General features: G+C 50.6%; 1 protein-coding gene across 6 annotated transcripts in view; it reads left to right on the top strand.

Moving 5' to 3' along the window:
• Positions 1 to 15,773, top strand: part of LOC133354605 (bromodomain-containing protein 4-like) — a 44,869-nt gene extending 29,096 nt beyond the window's left edge. For 3 of the 6 annotated variants that reach the window (XM_061571581.1, XM_061571582.1, XM_061571580.1), the window contains exons 13-23: positions 1,770 to 2,155; positions 2,696 to 2,791; positions 3,274 to 3,444; positions 5,476 to 5,552; positions 6,319 to 6,469; positions 7,207 to 8,751; positions 9,891 to 10,151; positions 10,304 to 10,434; positions 11,170 to 11,423; positions 12,409 to 12,622; positions 13,372 to 15,773. In XM_061571581.1, coding sequence (XP_061427565.1) covers positions 1,770 to 2,155; positions 2,696 to 2,791; positions 3,274 to 3,444; positions 5,476 to 5,552; positions 6,319 to 6,469; positions 7,207 to 8,751; positions 9,891 to 10,151; positions 10,304 to 10,434; positions 11,170 to 11,423; positions 12,409 to 12,622; positions 13,372 to 13,440 — 3,355 coding nt within the window. In that variant the 3' untranslated portion in view covers positions 13,441 to 15,773. The remainder of the gene's footprint in view (positions 1 to 1,769; positions 2,156 to 2,695; positions 2,792 to 3,273; positions 3,445 to 5,475; positions 5,553 to 6,318; positions 6,470 to 7,206; positions 8,752 to 9,890; positions 10,152 to 10,303; positions 10,435 to 11,169; positions 11,424 to 12,408; positions 12,623 to 13,371) is intronic. The other 3 variants (XM_061571585.1, XM_061571584.1, XM_061571583.1) reach the window with 3 other exon arrangements.
• Positions 15,774 to 18,800: the final 3,027 nt, after the last annotated feature.

Below are 18,800 nucleotides of genomic sequence, written 5' to 3'. Positions count from 1 at the left end.
GACATTTCAATCACAACACAAGCGATCATCATCAGAAGGAAAGCTGCTGAATCCAGACTGTTTTATAGGGCGTAGTCCTAGGGTCATAAACGAAGTGAGCGGGGCTAGTGATGTTAATGTGAGAAATTGGTTTAACACGGAGGCTTTCGCGACCAATATTATTCATAATAAACGTTTTTGGGTTAGATCGCGTTATTTATAAATGTGTCGTAACCCTCCACCACCCGACACGGCCAATCGGCACAAGTGTCACGTTGACAAAAGACAAATAGTTCACTACTTTAGCCCACCGGTGTGTTGAAGAGTGAATCCAGAACATTTACAGTTTTTGAGTACGACGTTTCGCTGGTAATTACATCCAGCATCATCGGGCAATTCGCCAGAATGGTGAAGCCCTCACTTATTAATGTAAGATCGGAGAGCGGCCTCTGCGACGAGTGCGCGGGTGGCTTTGTTAATATGATAAATTAGCATGTTCATGTAAGATAGCAGAGCCACCGCGACGCAGAGGCCGGCGTCCAGAGGTGGCCACGTTGGCGCGAGAAATTAAACCTGTTGATGTGAAATCGGAGAGCCGAAGCCACGGGGAAAAAATTATAAATTAACATCGGAACGTGGCAGGATGGGAACATCACAGTCAGTTAAGGCTTGAACTGGTTGATAACGTCTTTCCAATGATTGCTGAGTTTGTACCCATCCTCTCGGTTGAAATTGTGTCTGTGTCTGTATATATGGGTGGCTTCATGAACAAATCTTTGTTGTTAGAGAAATGTATTTCGTGTAAGCCCACCGCATTAAAACAAAGATCAGGCACGGCCGAGGTATTGGTCCTACCGTATTTCAGATCTGCCTTATGTTCACGAACACGGACCGAGACATGTCGCTTAGTTTCCCCAATGTAATTATTGCCGCAGACACAGCTTAGTTTGTAGACACGCTGGGGTATTGCCTATCAGGGATCCTATCCTTCACAGATGAGATCAGATCACGAATTTTATGTACTGTGTTAAATCGAGCCTGGATCTTGTGTTTGCTCAAGATTTTGGTGACCCCTGCTATGTATGGCAAGGTGATGGTTTTTGATTGGGTCCTCAGATGGTTCTTTCCCAACGGTTGGGGTGATAGCTTTACGGATTGTATGGTCCGAATATCCATTCATCTTGAGAGCTTGGTGCACGTGTTTCAGTTCACTGGCTAGGTGATGATGGTCGGATATGCATCGAGCTCTATGGTGTAGAGTTTTGATGAGAGAATTCTGGGATGGATGGTGGTGGGAGTCAGGTTTTAGGTAGGCATCCGTATAAGTTGCTTTCCTGTAGACAGTGTCCCATTGAGCCATCTGGTCTCTTCGAATAGAACATCCAAAAATGCTAGCTTGCCATCCTTTTCCACCTCCATGGTGAATTTGATGGCTGAGTGTATGGAATTAATGTGGTTGAGGAATTGGTTCAGAGCTGGTCGGCCATGTGGCCAGATGACGAACGTTTCATCTACGCACCTCTTCCACAAGGACGGACATAGAGTGATAGACGTCATATTAGCCATTTAAAAATGTAAGTGAGCTTGGGTAGAACACGTCAAGAGAAGGAATGATGGTCTGTGAGGGAGAATAACATCGTGCGTAGGTGCCTGCATAATTGCTGCATCGCAGGAGCGTGAAGGATGACAACAGCTTTGGGTGGCTTTCATCCGGCAGTGGATTAATGATGATGGTGATGAGACGAATTACAATGAAACTGCTGCCCCCTCCTCCGCCCGCACTGTCACAGGCCTCCAAAGAAGCTCAAGTCTGGCGCTCTGCAGTTTGAATCCGAGGAGGAGGCGCCCCTGAGCGAAGATGCCGGCGGCGGCGTCGGCAGCGGCGTCATCAGCGGCGGCGTCATCGGCGCCGTCGCCGCCATTGGCGTCGGCGGCGTGGAGGACTCGCGGCCCATGACCTACGACGAGAAGCGGCAGCTGAGCCTGGACATCAACAAGCTGCCGGGCGACAAGCTGGGCCGCGTGGTGCACATCATCCAGGCGCGCGAGCCCTCACTGCGCGAGTCCAACCCGGACGAGATCGAGATCGACTTCGAGACGCTGAAGCCGTCGACGCTGCGCGAGCTCGAGAGATACGTCGTGTCGTGCCTGCGCAAGAAGCAGCCCAAGCCCTTCTGTGCGTTTCTCATTTATTCGCGTGGAACACGGATCCCCGCGTGGTTGGGTTTGGAAGCGGCAGTGGGGAACTTACAGGCCCCTTTGGCCGGATTTGGCTCGCGCGGCCTGCGGTCGGTCACACGGGGGCCCACCGCTTGGAAACAGACGTGCTTACGCATCTGTCACCGAGAGCGTCGTTAATGAAGCTTCGTGCACACGGCAGGGTGGAGCGGTGGCTCCGCAGTGGTTAAGCGCACTGCTGTGTAGACCCAGGCACCGGTCTACAGCCCAGGACAAACAGCATATGTACCTGTCTGTGTTTAGTTTGTTATCCTTCTCCCGCACCTCCGATTAGCGTGAAATACGTTCAACATATATACTCAATAGCTTTTTATACCTTTGTGTGGCGTTCCGTCTTTAATCCAATGGCATGGGGCTTTGTAAGATTTGAAAAGTGTGGCTATGCAAAAAAAGTTAATCTTTTTTTTTTGTTTACCTGGTGTACTAATGATTTTTATACATATATTTCAAGTTCTGCCTGATTTCTTGTCATTTGCAGCAAAAAAACGTAAGCGGAGAGATTCCGATGACAAGAAGGATGCAGACAAGAGGTTATTGGACCCCAGTGGGCACTTCATGAAAAAACCCAAAAAAGGTATCTGGCCAAGCATCACTTTTTGAAGTGAAAAATGCCTTCGAGAAATTGTACATTTAACCATTTGTTACTGGATAATTCTCCACGGTGAGTACGGAATCCATTAGTATCGTTTTCTTCCAGAAAATAACACTATAAAGGGTTGCCACGATAACATTTTCATACCGTGCCATACAATATCAGTTTGCGGTGTATGACGGTAATCACGATACCAACTGTGGTCTGTCGCGACAGTCCTCGTTTGAGTCGTTAATGATTCCACACGGTCCACCAGCCCTTAGCCTCTCCAGCGCTGGATGGCAGGCGCGGTGTGCGTGCGTACGAGCCGAGCTCACGCGCGCTGGCATGCGTGTGTGCTTGCTTGCGTTCGAGCCGAGCTCACGCGCGCTGGCGTGCGTGTGTACGAGCCAAGCTCGTGCGTGTGTGCGTACGAGTCGATCTCACGCGTGCTGCCGTGCCCGTTGCGCTTTCTCCACCGGCAGAGCGGAGGGACCCCAGCTTGGAGGGAGTCGGCGCCCCTCGGCTCAGCGGCAGTTCGAGCAGCTCGTCGGGCTCGGAGAGCAGCAGCGAGAGCACCAGCTCGTCGGAGAGCGACTCCGAGACAGGTCACTGCGACGGCCTCACTCGCAGCGGAATGACGTTTCTCCTCCGAGGGGCGTGACGATTCAATCGGTTCAATCACCTCGGTGGTACACGTGGTGTTCGCGCACCGCTCTCTTGTTTTCCTTCCCCCTGCACCAACGATTTAGCACGGTTGGCTACGTACGGTGCGAAAGAAGTTCAACATACGTAGGGCAAGGCTATCGCCTAGGCGTGCAGTGTTTGGCAGACGAGTGTAGTCTGCCAGTAGCGGCGAGGGGATGATGTTGCTTTGTGGTTTTACCAATTAACCTTTGCACAGCGGGTTCCTTCTATTCTTTGGCAAATTTGGACCTTGACGCAAACTCTTGATTGGCAGGTTCATAGTGCAGTGTGTGCGAGCCGTTAGGCTGCAACTTTAGTATCTTGAAGATTTACCGCGTCATCGTATAGAATGTGAATTGTATCTAATCAGTTTCTCCGCTTTTTTTTTTACCCCGTGAAAGATTGACGGTAGGGGAAGAGGGTGGACTTGTTGCCCTAAATTGTGAGGCTTAGGACTTTTTTTTTGTTGTTCCCTTAATTTGACACCCCGTGTTATTAAAATTAATTTGATATAAACAGTCCTGGAACCCAAAAAAATTGTCATTGAATCTGTACTTTTGGGTTCTTTCGGTAAAGTCACGTAGAAAGAAAATAAATTAAATAATAGAATACGACGTTTCGATTCAACACAAGCAATCGTCATCAGGTCGAACTAAATTTGAGAGAGAGACAAAACACAGACACACAGACAGACACGCAAGCAGAGAGAGACAACACAGACAGACAGAGATCCAATGTCGTGGCCTTAAATAGAGAGAGAGAGGGGGGGTGGGGGCAGAGAGAGAGGTGGGTCTGCTGGAGCAGAGAAATTAGCATGTCAATGAGAGAGCTGTGTGGAAATCCACTCCACAGCGGCAGGGGGAGAGAAAGACCCAGCAAGACTGGTAGATTTTAGAGAGATTTGTGTGGAAATCCACCCTGAAGCGGCCGGTGGAGAGCAAGAGCGAATGGACCTATGAGAGCTTGGTAAATTTTGAGAGAGATAAATAGGCAGTTTGAGAAAACAAACTTACCAATTTTTTGGAAATGTTATGTAATGCAACGCAGAGAGTCGGCTAACACACAGTTAACGCCATAGCCTGGTTGATTACGTTCTCCAGAGATTGCTAAATTAGAAGTTAAGTGTGAAATTTGACAGAGACACACAGAGAGAGAAAACTAACTTTTATCCTTTCCGTAGAGTATTGAAAGAAAATCTTCACGTAAAATAAAGCAAAGTGAAAAAATCTTAACAACCTGTAGATTCTAATAATCGGGTTTTTCCCCTTTTTTCTGGCAACAAAACTGAAACCTTTTTACAAGGATTCATGTCTGCATTAACCACAATACTTGCAGTCAAAATGCAAAAAAAACACTATGATAATATATGCTTTGTCCTTGAAACTGATTGGTCCACACCAAGGGACGGCTTTCTTTTGAGCCTCTACCCAATTGGTGCTCGACCAGAGGATGCCAAAAGGCGTACAGCTCAAAGGCAATGCACTATCAAAGTAATGAGGGCTCGGGAAAACCGTTTTGGAAATTAAGAAAACAGTTTTTGGACATCGTGCAACTGAGATGTTTGATTTGAAGCTTTGAATCAAGGAGGATTTTATTTCGATTTAAAGCTTTCGTGACTGCAGGGATTCATCTTCTTGGTTATTTCGGTAAAGTCACGTAGAAGGAAAATAATAAAATAATAAAAATAAAACATAATAAAATAATTCTCACGACTTTTCGGCCACAACGCAAGCAGCCGTCTTCAGGTGGAGAACAGGTCTGCGCACTTAATCAGACTCTGTCTACTTGACAGACCTGTTCTCCACCTGAAGACGGCTGCTTGCGTTGTGGCCGAAACGTCGTGAGAATTATTTTATTATGTTTTATTTTTATTATTTTCCTTCTACGTGACTTTACCGAAAGAACCAAGAAGAAGGAGGATTTTGTTGTGGAGAACAGCTTGTTATATAAACGTTTTACTTATTTTAACTATGATCCCCTGTCCCTCTCTGCTTCAACAGAAATGACTGCCAAGGTAATGCCGGCCATCCAGGCAGGTGGCGTCGACCTGGATATGTTGCAGGTGAACCACATGGCCGTGAGTAGACGCGTTGAAGCAACACAAAGCGACATTATCACTCACAAAAGGGTAAGCCCGCTCGGAGGGCTCGCAGCCAACAGCGCTGATCTCTCACTCTTCAGATCCTGGATTCGAATCCAGATTTCAGCCACTGGCCATTATTAAACCGTGTTGTCGAGTGCATGCGAGTTTACGGTCTTGGCACGGCCACCAATGACTGCGCTCAAAACGCATCTGTCACGTGAAATTTGATTCTGCGCACTTAATTTTTTGCAAAATTTTAAGCTCTGGGAATTTAAATGCGTTTCACTGTCACGCGAAAAGCATTACGCTGTGTGGCAGGGTACGAGATGGGAAAGTTGCTGCACTCTTTTCTGAAGGAATCTCAGAGGTTGGTGAGAATATTCTTAGGTTTTTTCGATAAAGTCACGTAGGTAAAAAAAAATTAAAATTAATAAAAGTAAAATAAAATTAAAATCACGACGTTTCGGAGGCAACACAAGCCTCCGTCTTCAGGTGGAACCGTCACAGCACGATTGCTGTATCAAGTAAGAGAAATTCCAAGAGAACCGTCCTTGTACATATACTGGTTGAGGGTGTGAGGAGCCAAGGCAGGCCCCTGGATATTATTATTAGTGTGAAGTTGTTGAGAATATAAATAACAAGATAAATTAACGAGACAATGCGCATCCCAATTTCATTCGGTGATGGGGTTACCATGGCGGTGGAGCAGTGCACACACGGAGTTAACCGTCGCGGCCTTGCGTTCGTGCGTGCATTCCAGGATTTGAAGGCGTGCGATCCATCACCCGAGGCGGCTCCCCAGATGCAGTCGCTGCTGCCCAACGTGTGCTGCCTGGAGGGGCTTTCCAGCTTCAGCAAGTCGGTCATCCAGCAGCCGCTGCCATCGCCGCTCGCTGACGCCATGCCCTCGGGTACTGTGCGCGGATGAGCCCAGCGGTGTGGAAAGCCTGCGTGCTGGGACGGGAGGCATCAATCCCCTCTGTTTCGATTTAAAGCTTTCGTGACTGCAGGGATTCATCTTCTTGGTTCTTTCGGTAAAGTCACACGTAGAAGGGAAGTAATAAAATAATAAAAATAATTCTCACGACGTTTCGGCCACAACGCAAGCAGCCGTCCTCAGCTGAACGGCTGCTTGCGTTGTGGCCGAAACGTCGTGAGAATTATTTTATTATGTTTTATTTTTATTATTTTATTACTTCCCTTCTACGTGACTTTACCGAAAGAACCAAGAAGATGAATCCCCTCTGTCAAATGCTACAGCAGAGTAACAACAATAGTTGAATCTCTTCATCACTTGTCTGCGGCTTATCCGGCCTGCGGATTAACCGTGCTTCATTGGTCTGTGGCAGTGCAATGGAAACTCTTGTTATCTGGTAAATAATGCTCGCACCTGGATTCATTAGGGCTAGAGCCAATCCAGTTGTATTTAATGTCGGGCATAGGGCACGTAATAAATCAATTGTCATTTACTGAACGCTAAAAAAATTATCGCTAAGATCAATAAGTTCATTAGTTTGTGTATGAACCGTGACAAACATTTGTAATGATTAATATGTCGAACGTGTGGTGTAGGGGCTGCAGTGCCCTCCCGCTGTCGTCGTTTTGCGCAGCGTGTGTGGTAACTCTTTTGTGTGGCACTACCACACAGGTTTTCCTGGGGTGCTGTCACACCAGCCGGAGGCCGATGCTCCGATGACCATGAAGCAACATCTGCAGCAGCAGCAGCAGCAGCAGCAGCAACAGCAGCAGCAACAACAGCAGCAGCAACAACAACAGCAGCAGCAGAAAGTATATGGGCAGTCGCTGTCACAACCTTCAGAACAGCAGCTCCTTTCGCCGGGCAACATCATCCAGCCCACACAGCTTTTCCCGCACTCACTGTTGCAGCAGCAGCAGCAGCAGATGCAGCAGCAGCAGCCTCCGCAAATGCAGCCGCAGCAGCAGTTCATGTTCCCCACCTTTGCTTCGTTGCCACATCACCACATGCAGAACTCTTCTCAGCAGCAGCAACAGCAGCAGCAGCAGCAGGCGAGAGTGCAAGCGATGATGCAGGAGATGTCGTTCCACGCTCAGAGCCACGCTCACCACGGCTTCCACCAGTCCATGCCGTCACCGCACCAGACCCCTCTGCAGTCGCCACCGCAGCAGAGAGGCCTGCCGCACCTGTCGCCGCAACAGCAGCAGCAGCAGCAGCACGGAGTGGGTAGACCATCGGCCCCGCACAGCACACAGGTGCCAGGGCACCATCACATGGGGCGGCCGCCTTCACCGCAGCATCACATGCTGCACTCTCTGCCTCCTCCTCCTTCGCAGCAGCAGCACCATCACCAGCAGCAGCAACAGCACCACCACCAGCAGCAGCAGCAGCAGCACCACCACGTGATGCATCGACCTCACCTGTCCCCGCAGCACGGCTCGCCGCCGGAACTCTCGCCGCAGTACCCTTCCCCGCAGGCACAGCCGCGCATGCAGCAGTCGCCGATTTCGCAGCAGCAGCAGCAGTCGCGCGTCACCCCCTCGCCACAGCAGCAGCAACAGCTTCAGCATCAAAACGCCGTTGTACAGCAACAGCGAGGGCAGCTGCAGCAGCAGCAGCAGCAGCCACAGAACGTTTACTCGCGCATGCAGCAGCAGTCGCCTCAGCAGCAGCAGCAGCAGCAACAGCAGCAGGGGCGGCCAATGCAGCAGCAGCAGAGCGGTCGAACTCCTGCACAGTACCAGCTGCCGCCACAAGCAGCTGCTCAGCACCTGCATGGGATGGCTGGGCGAGGGGTCGGTGTCAAACCGCCGCCTCAACAGCAGCAGCCTCAGCAGCAGCAGCAGCATCAGCAGCACCCTTCACCGATGTCACCTCCTCAGCCTTCGCCACCAGCCTGGGCTCAGCGCTCTCCACAGCAGAGGTCGCAGCAGCAGCAACAACAGCAGCAGCAGCACCAGCAAATGCCACCTTCCCCGCAGCAGCAGCAACAGCAGCAGCATTTCCAGCAGCCGCCTGTGTCGTCAGCGCTGCGTTCGGTGCAGTCGCCCCCGCCGCCTCCGCCGCAGCCGGTGCCGGCGGCCGCGCAGTTTGCTGCTCCTGGTCAGAGGCAGCTCCTCCACCAGCCCAGGGCGCAGCAGGTCATCCAGCACCACCAGACGGGGCCGCACCAGCCGCAGGCCGCCAGCAAGCCGGCCCACCCGGTGTCCGTGGCCGGTGCGTGTGTCGGATGACGGCGTGTGACGCACGTGGAGGCACCCGTGGCGAGATTTAGATTAGCAAGTTGTAGCGAGGGTTGAACGCGTGAATGCGTTGGCTCTGTCCGTCTGGCTGTTGGTAGCGGGCGGCACGGGTGGCGAGATTTCCATAACTCTCGTAACGGTCATCCATTACAAACCGTGTAAAGTTGCGTTCCTGTTTGTTAGGTATTCACCCACCCGGCAAACAAACTGTTTGAGCAAAACCTGGCGCTTGAAACTTGGCGCTAATAAACCAGCGCTTTTTGCCAAGGCGATGGTGTCACAGCCATGCAGGTTTTGCCTCCCTCTGACGTCAATAAAGTGTGTAAATTTCTGCCACAGTTAGTGTCGGTGGTCATGAGACCAAAGCACGGTCGCGAGATGTTAACTACCTCACCTGGTATACAGGAGGTCGTGGGTTAAATCCCAACTCTTGACGCCTGCTGTATATTTGGGGTTTGCATGTTCTCCCCGTGGTCATGTAGATTTATTTCCGGTTCTCCGTTCTTTTCCCTCCACATTTAGAAACATGCGTTTAGGAATATTTGGCGTCCATACACTTCCACGTGATATGCAACTTCGTTTTGCTATCATTTGTGGTCAGGGCACTTCTGAAAAAGAGCTGGATAGCTCAGTGGGCCTTACCTGGTAAAATAAATAAGTTTTTACAATGTTGAATTTACTGTAGTCGTACAACATCTTGTCCTCATGATGCTTGACATAGTTTCAAATCAAACGTAGCATATCCAAATGCTAAAGTTAGTTGTAAGGATTGTACTTAAACTTACCGTCGAGCGGAAACAGTAACAATTGGCACGTTAAAACGCTTGTCCACATCACAATTTAATTTGTTTGGCTGTGTCGGATGGCGGACGGTTTTAACGACACACATCTGGTTGGATCGTCACGTGGCCTCGCCAAAAAACGTCATTATGAATCGCGTAATCATGAAGCTTGGGAAACTGTTATCGAGATAATCGTCATCGTAAAATTCAATGTCGTGTCCGTGGAAACTTACTCCGTGGCAAATCCAGCCACCGGGTTTGACGGCCACGTCACGCTCCCGAGTGTGACGCCCCCCCCCCTTCCGTGTGTCCCGTGCCCCGACCCCCGCAGGCCACCCCTCGCCACAGGCGCAGTCTCCGCTGTCTCAGCCGCACCAGGTGCGCGCCAGCCCCGGTGGGCAACGCATGATGCCCCCGGGGGGCCTCCGCGCCGGCGGGCCGGAGCCGCTGGGCGCCCCGCGCGCCGCCTACCTGGGCGAGGAGGAGCGGCGCTCGCCGGCGCTCCGCTCCGACGCGCCCGCCGCCCACCTGCCACAGATGCACCCCGGCGGCACGGACAGGGGCGAAGGACACAAGCCGCCCGGCATGCACAGTAGGGGGCACGCAAACGATCCCATCCACCCCCTCGTGTGCCGTGCCTTGCCTTCGCAGGTGCTCGTCAGCGGCACTTGCCCTCGGTTGAGGCTGCACGGGGGATGTTTGTGATGAGCACGTGTGTGGTGGGCGCCCGTGTCCGCGTTGCAGAGCCCGAGCGGGAGCTGCAGGAGCGGGGGGGACCCGTTGCCAGCATGCCCCCTGGACAGCCGCCCCCCCAGGCACTCAACCTGAACCGGCCCAAACAGCAGGACCCCAAAATCTCCGTTGCTCCAAAAAAGGTGGCTTGGCGGTTGACAAGCCGCCTGCACGATCAAAATGTTTTGTGCGTGTGCTTGCTCAAGAAAATAATTTTTTTTATCGTTATCAAATACTGCGTAGCGCTCCCGTGTGTTTTTAGCTTGTGTTGCACGTGTTGTTTGGCACATTGTCCGACGTTTCGCTCCATGTCCTGGGAGCCCGGTTTTCCTGAAGAAGCTCCCAGCACGTGGATCGAATGTCGGACGTCACGCAGAAAAATACACGATACGACCCAAACACACTTACCTAGGAGATCTTTATATGCACGACGCTCTCTTACTTTGACAAAAGGTTGTTGAGCGTGGAATTGTTGCAGTAATGATTTTTTATGATGATTTTGCATGTGTTTTTTGTGATCATTGTGTTAATGGTGGTCATAATGGGGCAGTTGATGAACAAGATGATGATGAGGATGGAAGTTGTATGATGATGGTCAGAAATAAAATTAAAATGGTGGTTTTGGTGGTTGTATGAAGATGGTGGTGATGGTCATATGAAGATGGTGGTGATGGTTTTATGAAGATGGTGGTGATGGTCTTATGAAGATGGTGGTGATGGTGATCGTATGCTGATGGCGGGGAGATGACGATAATGGTCGTGATGGTGGTCGTATGACGACGGGGGTATCCACAATATCGTGACGATGTCTGTTGTGCGTCCCTGACAATTAACCCCCCCCCGCCCCCTCCACGTTTCTCCTTTCAATCCTACAAAAGCGAGGAGCGCCGTCCTGCCCACAACAGGACCTGCGGATCAAGAACATGGGCTCCTGGGCCAGCCTGGGCAAGGCTCCGGCCTCGTCGGGCAGCGGCGGCGCCAAGACCAGCAGCGACAGCTTCGAGCAGTTCCGGCGTGCGGCGCGGGAGAAGGAGGAGCGCGAGCGTGCTCTCAAGCTGCTGGAGGAGCAACGGCGCATGCAGATGGTGCAGGCGGAGCGCGAGCGGATGCGCCTCGAGCAGGAGCGGCAGAGGTGAGCGGTGGAACAGGTGGTGACTGAACACCGGCCCGTCGCATCGTTCGTACGTCGTTTTGAATGTTCCATTTGAAACGCGCCCATATCGATGGGTTGTGTTACTTGCGTGCGGGTTTACGCAGTTGGTACCACCTATGAACCACAGTGGCGAGATGTTAACTACCTCGCCTGGTATGCAGGGAGGTCGTGGGTTTGATCCCGACCCTGGCACCTGTTTTTTTCGAGTTTGCGTGTTCTCCCCGTGGTCACGTGGATTTTTCTCCGGGTCCAACAGTTTTTCTCTCCACATTTAGAAGCAACCTGTGTTTCGAGTGTTGGGCTGCTCCTATACATTTCCACGTGATATCGGTTGAGCTATTGTTTGTGGTCAGGTTGCTTCTGAAAAATATTATGTAGCTCAGTGGGCCTTACCTGCTAAAATAAAAATAGTTTAGTTTATACCGGCGGCTACGTTGTACATGTGTTTGTATAGCTATGGGAGCAAATGGAACCCGTGCAGAACCGGGGGGTAGAGAATATACAAACGCCTGTAATTCGTACATCTTGGAATTAGTTAGCTAAATATTTAGGTATGCCTACACTGAGAGAGAGGTTATCTTGCGCTTCTTGGCATGAAACGCATACCAAGAGCTGTACAATTCACAGGCATGCGAGACCCAGAAAGAAACGAACGCCGACTGTCCTTGTCGTTACACTCACTTTGTTTCCAATGGAGCTGGCATTTCCAGCTAAGTTGTCGATCGGTATGCCAATGAAAAAATTAATTTGTGAAACGGTCACCAAAGGTAAGACGTTCAACCCACCTCGGTTGCGAGAAAACCGGCGCTGGCGTCTTCCGAGACACGACGGCGCCCCCCCCGTGTCCACCCCCGTGTCCACCCCTGTGTCCACCCCCGTGTCCACCCCCGCCCCCCCCCCCTGTTGCGGCCAATGAGATTAACGCCGAAGGAAAACCTCTTGCGCCTGCGCCCTCTCGACGCAGGGAGCGCGACGAGGAGGAGGCGCTTGAGCGGGCGCAGCGTGCGCAGGAGGAGGCGCTGCTTCGGAGGCAGCACGAGGAGCAGGTGGCGGCACAGGCGGCGCAGGCGGCGCAGGAGATGGTGGCCCGCGAGCAGGCGGCGCAGCAGTCGGCGCAGGCGGCGCGCGACCGCGAGCTGGCGCGCAAGCGGGAGCAGGAGCGCCGGCGGAGAGAAGCGGTGAGCTCCCCCCCCCCCCCGCCGCCCGCTGCCCTTCCCCGCGCTGGCGCTGTTCATCCCCTCACCTTTGTTCCGTCCGTCTTGTTCGCTGTGTGAGCCCCAGCTGTGGCTCTTACTTGACGCGCGTAGTTGGCATGAGGTGTGTGCTGCAGGTGTTCCAATAGTGCAGCAGGTCGGCCACCAAAATAACAGAGGAGGCATTTTTTTTCGAATTCGGTAAACCCCCCCCACCCCCCCCCCGATATTTATAGAGTGAGAAATGTTCGTGGTGAATGCCAGACGACGGTCCTTAAATAACGTCACGAAGCAGTTGAAGTGCCGCACGCGGCTCCGCCCCCACCCATGCCACCCATCCATTAGTGCCACCTAGAAATGTGTCCTTCGCAGCCAGACGCACCACCTGCTGCTCGTACTTAACAACACGTTTAGTCAGACTACAGTAACACAACGCCCGGTTTTCTAGGTAAAGGCTTTCATAGACGACAGTCCAATATGTTGGACAGCGGTCGTAAACAGCAGTTGATTTCTCTGCAGTGAAGAAGGGCCATTAACTGAAATGTCGAGTATTAGATATTCTCTTTTCCGGTAGTGTTATTGACTTAAGTTCATACTTTACATAACTCGCTTATCCCCCTCCCCCAGAGCTTTTGCGCATGTTCACACATTTGTTATTTTGCACTTTTTGATCGTGAAGCCTCTGCCTCGACTAACGTGAGCTCTCGTGTGTGTGTGTGTGTTCCCTCCATCAGCTCACCGGGACCATTGATATGAACCTTCAGAGCGACATCATGGCCAGCTTTGAAGAGAACCTCTTTTGAAGGAGCCCTTGCTGAACTGCTACAGAGTTATACGACAGACTACAATTATTTTTTACTATTCGGTGCGCCGTGTCGACCTCGTGTAAACAGGAAAGGGGGGTCCCTTTAACGGTCTGCAATTTCCTAAACGCAACAAAACAAACTTGAGTGCTCGCGAGGACTCTGTTTGACCGTGTCAGGACGACAAGGTGATTTTAACGTCCCCGATCCCCTCTCACCCGCTGTCCGGTGTCCAGTCATCGTTTAGCTTCGTCACTTAAGTTTATGCTTCCACATCGTAGAGGAGTTCACGTTCGTTGGGGGTTTTTGTTTCGGACGTGCGAGCACGTTGCGCGAATGACACTTGTAAATATTTACGAAACGGTCACGCTAACCACACGGAGGGTCGGTCATGGCCCCCCCCCCCCTCCTTCGTGCCAGCTGGAGATCGCCGGCGTTGTTCGGCCAGTGGAATCGTCGCCGCGATGGTGGAAATGAAGCGTTCTTCGCGTGTACATTTGTGAACTTGCCTCGGGAGGGGTCGGATGGCATGGAATGTTTTACAGTACAAGTGCTATTTTACACGATAGCTGTAGGGTAGATGATTTGTGTATCCGTAATTTCATTTGATGACAGTTTATTTATACATTTCCTTTCAGACCAGGTTAACAAATCTGTAAGCTTTCGTGACGGATGCGTACTTCACGATTTGAACTTTACCTATCCGAGCTGCATTTTGATTAAAAAAAAAACCGGGATGACCTGCATTAATGTAAATCTCACTTGTTGGGCCACTGACAGTTAAGGAATACACAACACCGTTGCTGTATTGTGAACACGAACAGGTATTTATGGTGAGAGGACTATTGCATCCACCTGTTGATAATGGATAGACTATATTAGTCGCGGAGGGAAAAAGCTATTCACTCATCCCCGTCCACCTTTTACACAGTATAGAAGAAATAAAGCGCGAAAGGTTCACAGTTTTTTTTTGTTCGCCGAAGAAGGAAAGAGACTGACGGGGGACGGCTTGATATTTTTGCGGTATTTGAAAGCATCGGAGCGGTTGCTGTCCACTGCAGCAGGGTGCTGAATCCTGCACATGTGAATTTGTGGCAAACACTATTGTAGAGCGGTTGTGCCTGCCAGTGGGGTGGGTGTGCGGCAGAAGAAGACTAAGAAGAAACGGCGGTGGTGGCGGCAGCGGTAGCGCGAACACAACACAAGGCGTAGAAAATCTGTCAGCATTGCATCACTGTGTGTATATCATGTAGTGCAAAACGTTGCCTTAGGCTTAGCTTGTCATTTTATCCGCGTAGGTTGGGTCACCGAGGGCTGGGATTGTGTGTGTGTGCGTGCACGTGCCCACGCGCGCGTGCCCTGTTGTGAAAGCGCGCACGCGGTAGCTTATGCACAAGGGTCGTGTGTGCATTCACGCATTTGTACATGTAAATATACGCTTAGTTTCTGAGATTAATGTTGCGTTGTATTGAGATTATAGGTAAAACAAATATCTACAAAAAACTAAATGAGGGGGGGGGGGGGTGTGCGCCGTGATGGCTCTACTCAAGAACACGGAGTTTTTATTTTCCCCGCACTCGCCGAGTTTCAGCGTCATTCAAGTCGTGCTGTACCCCGCAGCGCTCTCTGTTAACCCTCCTTCCTGATGTGCCATTGGCTGTCGACGCTGCGTTGCCGGCAAGCTTATGCCGTCGCAATCTCGGCCCGGTTCAAAGCAAGACGAGAACACAAGTGACATTATGCTAGAGAAATGGGATAAAAAAAACATACAAGAAAAGTATTTTGTTGATTTTGGGGGGGGTGGGGGGGGGGGGTGAAATTATTTCCATCGTACTCGACTAAACTGCCATTTTGTGTATATTTTGTGTGTTCAACCTTGGAATTACCAAGGCATGTAATGCATTTAAAAAAAACTTGCTAGTGGCTTATATTGTTTTTAAAAAAAATCCTTTTTTTTTCCCTTTCCATTTTTGTTTTTTTATATAGAATTACAGAAGACGACTGGCTTTCCAGTAAATTGTACGTGCAAGTGTATATATGTGTATGTATTTACAAAGGGAATGTTTTACAATTTGGCTGTGTTTTACTTGTGCCAGGGGGAAGCAGTCCAGGCCTCCGAGAACAGGAGGCAGGCGGCTGCCCTGCTTGTCGGTTCGTATTTAATGTCGGTGCGTTAAGGTGTTGGCTACGTGGCACAGCGATTGTGGTGTTAAATCTCAGTTACTGTTCATGACTGGTTTCCCTGCCGGAAGTCCGAGAAGGAAAATTGATTTCGTGTATTTTTTTGTTTCTCTCTCGCTCACAGTTTTAAGATTTTAAATGATATAATTTTCTTTGCTGTACGTTTTTGTGTTTTTATTCCCGGACACGTTTTTTTGTTTCTATAATGTTATCATTCATTTACCACTGGGTCTTAACCAAAGACGTTTTTTCGATTTTTTTTCATATAATTCCCATTAACGGCTTCGTGAGAGAGTGTCCGTCGGGGAGGCGTTGAGTGTTAGGCGACGTAGTTAGTGTCCTCTGCATGTCGCGACGGACCGAGCAGCAGCGCCGTCGAAGGGGTTTGCTCCATGGCCCTCGATTCACGGCCTTCGGGGCACAGCGGCCAGAAGAAACACGTGAACGCTCCCCCATCTGTTCCAGTGTTTGGAAGCTCGTCTCCCCCCACAAAATGGTATTTATTTAATCGGGGGCTTAATTTTTAGCCGGGTCGTTCCCGCGTCGGCAACCCGGAATGTTATATTCTCGCACGCCAGCCGGCGCACCACATCCAGTATACCTCGTCGCTACGGCTTTGGCTACTGTAGTCGCGTGCCACCTCTCCAGTCTATGTTGCGAGCGAGCCGTGTGGGGGGGGGGGGATGTCCCGTGAGAAGTTGAGCCCTCCGCGTCTCGCAAAGCAGCGGCGGCTCTAGCCAAGCTACAGTCCTCTTATTCCGCGTCTCGCCACGACCACTGCGCGTCCGCCCCCCTACTTGATCTAACGGAATCCAGCCTCTCGAGACACGCGCACCTCGCATTGTAGTAGTTTGCCTGTGTGACTGGCTTTTGCGCAATTCGCGTGGCGGCAATCAGTTTGACGGAGCGACTGGGTCTGTCTTTGCACGTGACGACGGGGGGATGTGCGAGGCTGCTGCTGCTGCTGCGTGTGTTTCGTCTCTACATGAGAGAGGGAAGACATGCCCGCGCGAAAAGACAGAAACGATTTAACTGATCCCCCCCCCTCTCCTCCTGGACCGCCACTACCAAATAGTCGGAAGTCGCCAGCAGTGTTTGAATTCGCAGAGTATATTTTCTACGTTTAAAAAAAAACTTGCATGCGACGGCGCACAGAAATCTACGCCATCGGGGGCGGAAGGGGGGGTGTGTGTGCATGTCTCCATTAAACAAGTCTGTTGTCTGCTCCCATGCGATTGCAAGAGGAGGCAGTGACGTGCAATGGCCAAGTGGGCGAATCGATTGGAATGTGTGGCCAGCAACGAACGCGTCGACAACTCTTGTGGCTTTTAAGATTCCCACGCCTGTGATTTCCCGACAGGTGATGTGACCAGGTCCGTTGCGCGCACCCCCATCTGAACTCCGTCGGGGTGCAGAACTCGGTTAGGGGTTCTTATCTTGTGGATATGATCCCAACCGCAGGCTGAAGTGCTCCAAAAAAATAAAACACACGGAGTCCCTCGGAACTGGCTGGGGCAAACGATTCAGCCTGTCCACAAGACGGCGTCGTCTGTACGAGATGGGTAGCGATGGGACTATTACATCCCCACCCGTTAGCGCTGTGCAGGAGACCCAAATGCCTGCGTTTGGAAGCGCTCATTTCAAGAGAATGCCCTTAAGGCATCTGCCCCTTCCTGATAAAAAGATTGTCCCTATAAACCAAAACTAACATTTGACCCGCATGCACGTTGGTATACAAGAAAATACTGTTATACATCTGAGCTCAGTATATATATGCCGGGTATGTTGCAGCAACAAATGCTTAATTCAAAATGCAGTAGAAGATGCGTTAATATTTCTGTGTTTAACCGCTAAACCTTTTTACGTTAAGTATTTAATATGAGTGTAACGTTAATATAAAACAAACAAAAAAAGCCATAATTTTACGATTCCTTCAACGTTCAGGCGAGATTTGTAGTTCTAAGGTCGGCATTGCCCGTCACTCGATTCGGCGGTGTTGTATCCAGCTAAGGGGGGAGGGGGAGGTGGGGGAAGCATCATTGTCAATAGGCTCTTGTGGAATCTTGCTGCAAGGGGAGAAATGCGTATAAAGTATATTCAACAAATCACACAGACACACACTCACCAGCAACACGTGCGTAGGTTAATTCTCGTAAACCTGCTGAGTGTACGGAGAAAGTATGCCTTTTCATGGCTTGGTGCCGGCTATTTAAGACTATAAGTATATGTACGTACAGTATATATATAATTATGGGTATTGCGGAGGGATTGGGGCGGGCCGGCGTGTTCGTCACGTGTGTAGAAAAAAAAATCAGCTGCTGCTTTGTAAATTGGCGTCACTTTTATAATACGTCATTATCATCATCCGTCATGATCGATCCACTGCTGGATGAAGGCGCCCCCAAGTCGTTTTCTAAGTCGCAAACACAGGTACACCCACGTTTTCGCAGCTGCATTGCGTTTATGAAGCACACGGCAGAGGACTTTTAAGAACTGTTCCCAAATAAAAGCAAGAGAAACCATTTCGCCCATCACTGAATTAATGGTCATGGTCGAACAAAAAACAATACGGCCACATGTACAGCTTTCTGTGTGTGTGTGGGTGCAAACGTGCGGGCGGGGGGGGTTTGCTGGTCTGGACAATGTGGCAGGTCACATGGCAACGCAAGGTGTGATGGGAGTTGTGCCTTGCTGCTGTTCGCGCAGCTCTGCGTGTGTTCAGTCTCGTTGTGCGCAGTCGGGGCACACAGCCGGGAATGCATCCCTCCCCCCTGGTTCTGATGGTGGGATGGGCTTATCATTTACACAGTGTGGTCGGATTTGCAGCGCCACAAATAAGTTGACTAATCCGGCCATTCTACCGTCCATCCATCCGTGGCGAGCATTTACAAAGACAGCAGCCCTTGATATATTATGTACTGTGTATGTAAGTGCTGGCTGTGTGCGGCCTGCCAAAGTGATTTAATGATTATTATTTTAACTAAACAAAAAATATTGTTGTTGGTGTTGCTGTATTGGCAGATAAACGAGGCTGTTTCGTTCACCTTGTTTCACGTTATTAATCGCCCAAGCGAGTGCTGCCAACGTGGCAGCAGGTGTAATGAGTACTCGCACACACGCGCACACACACTCGCGCACATACACACACAGACGGTATGTTAAAAACTTTAGCTGCCCGA

This window comes from Lethenteron reissneri, chromosome 48, assembly GCF_015708825.2.
Source record: "Lethenteron reissneri isolate LAM-NWPU_2019-01 chromosome 48, ASM1570882v1, whole genome shotgun sequence".
NCBI lineage: Eukaryota > Metazoa > Chordata > Hyperoartia > Petromyzontiformes > Petromyzontidae > Lethenteron > Lethenteron reissneri.
This window is presented reverse-complemented; position numbering and strand designations above follow the sequence as displayed.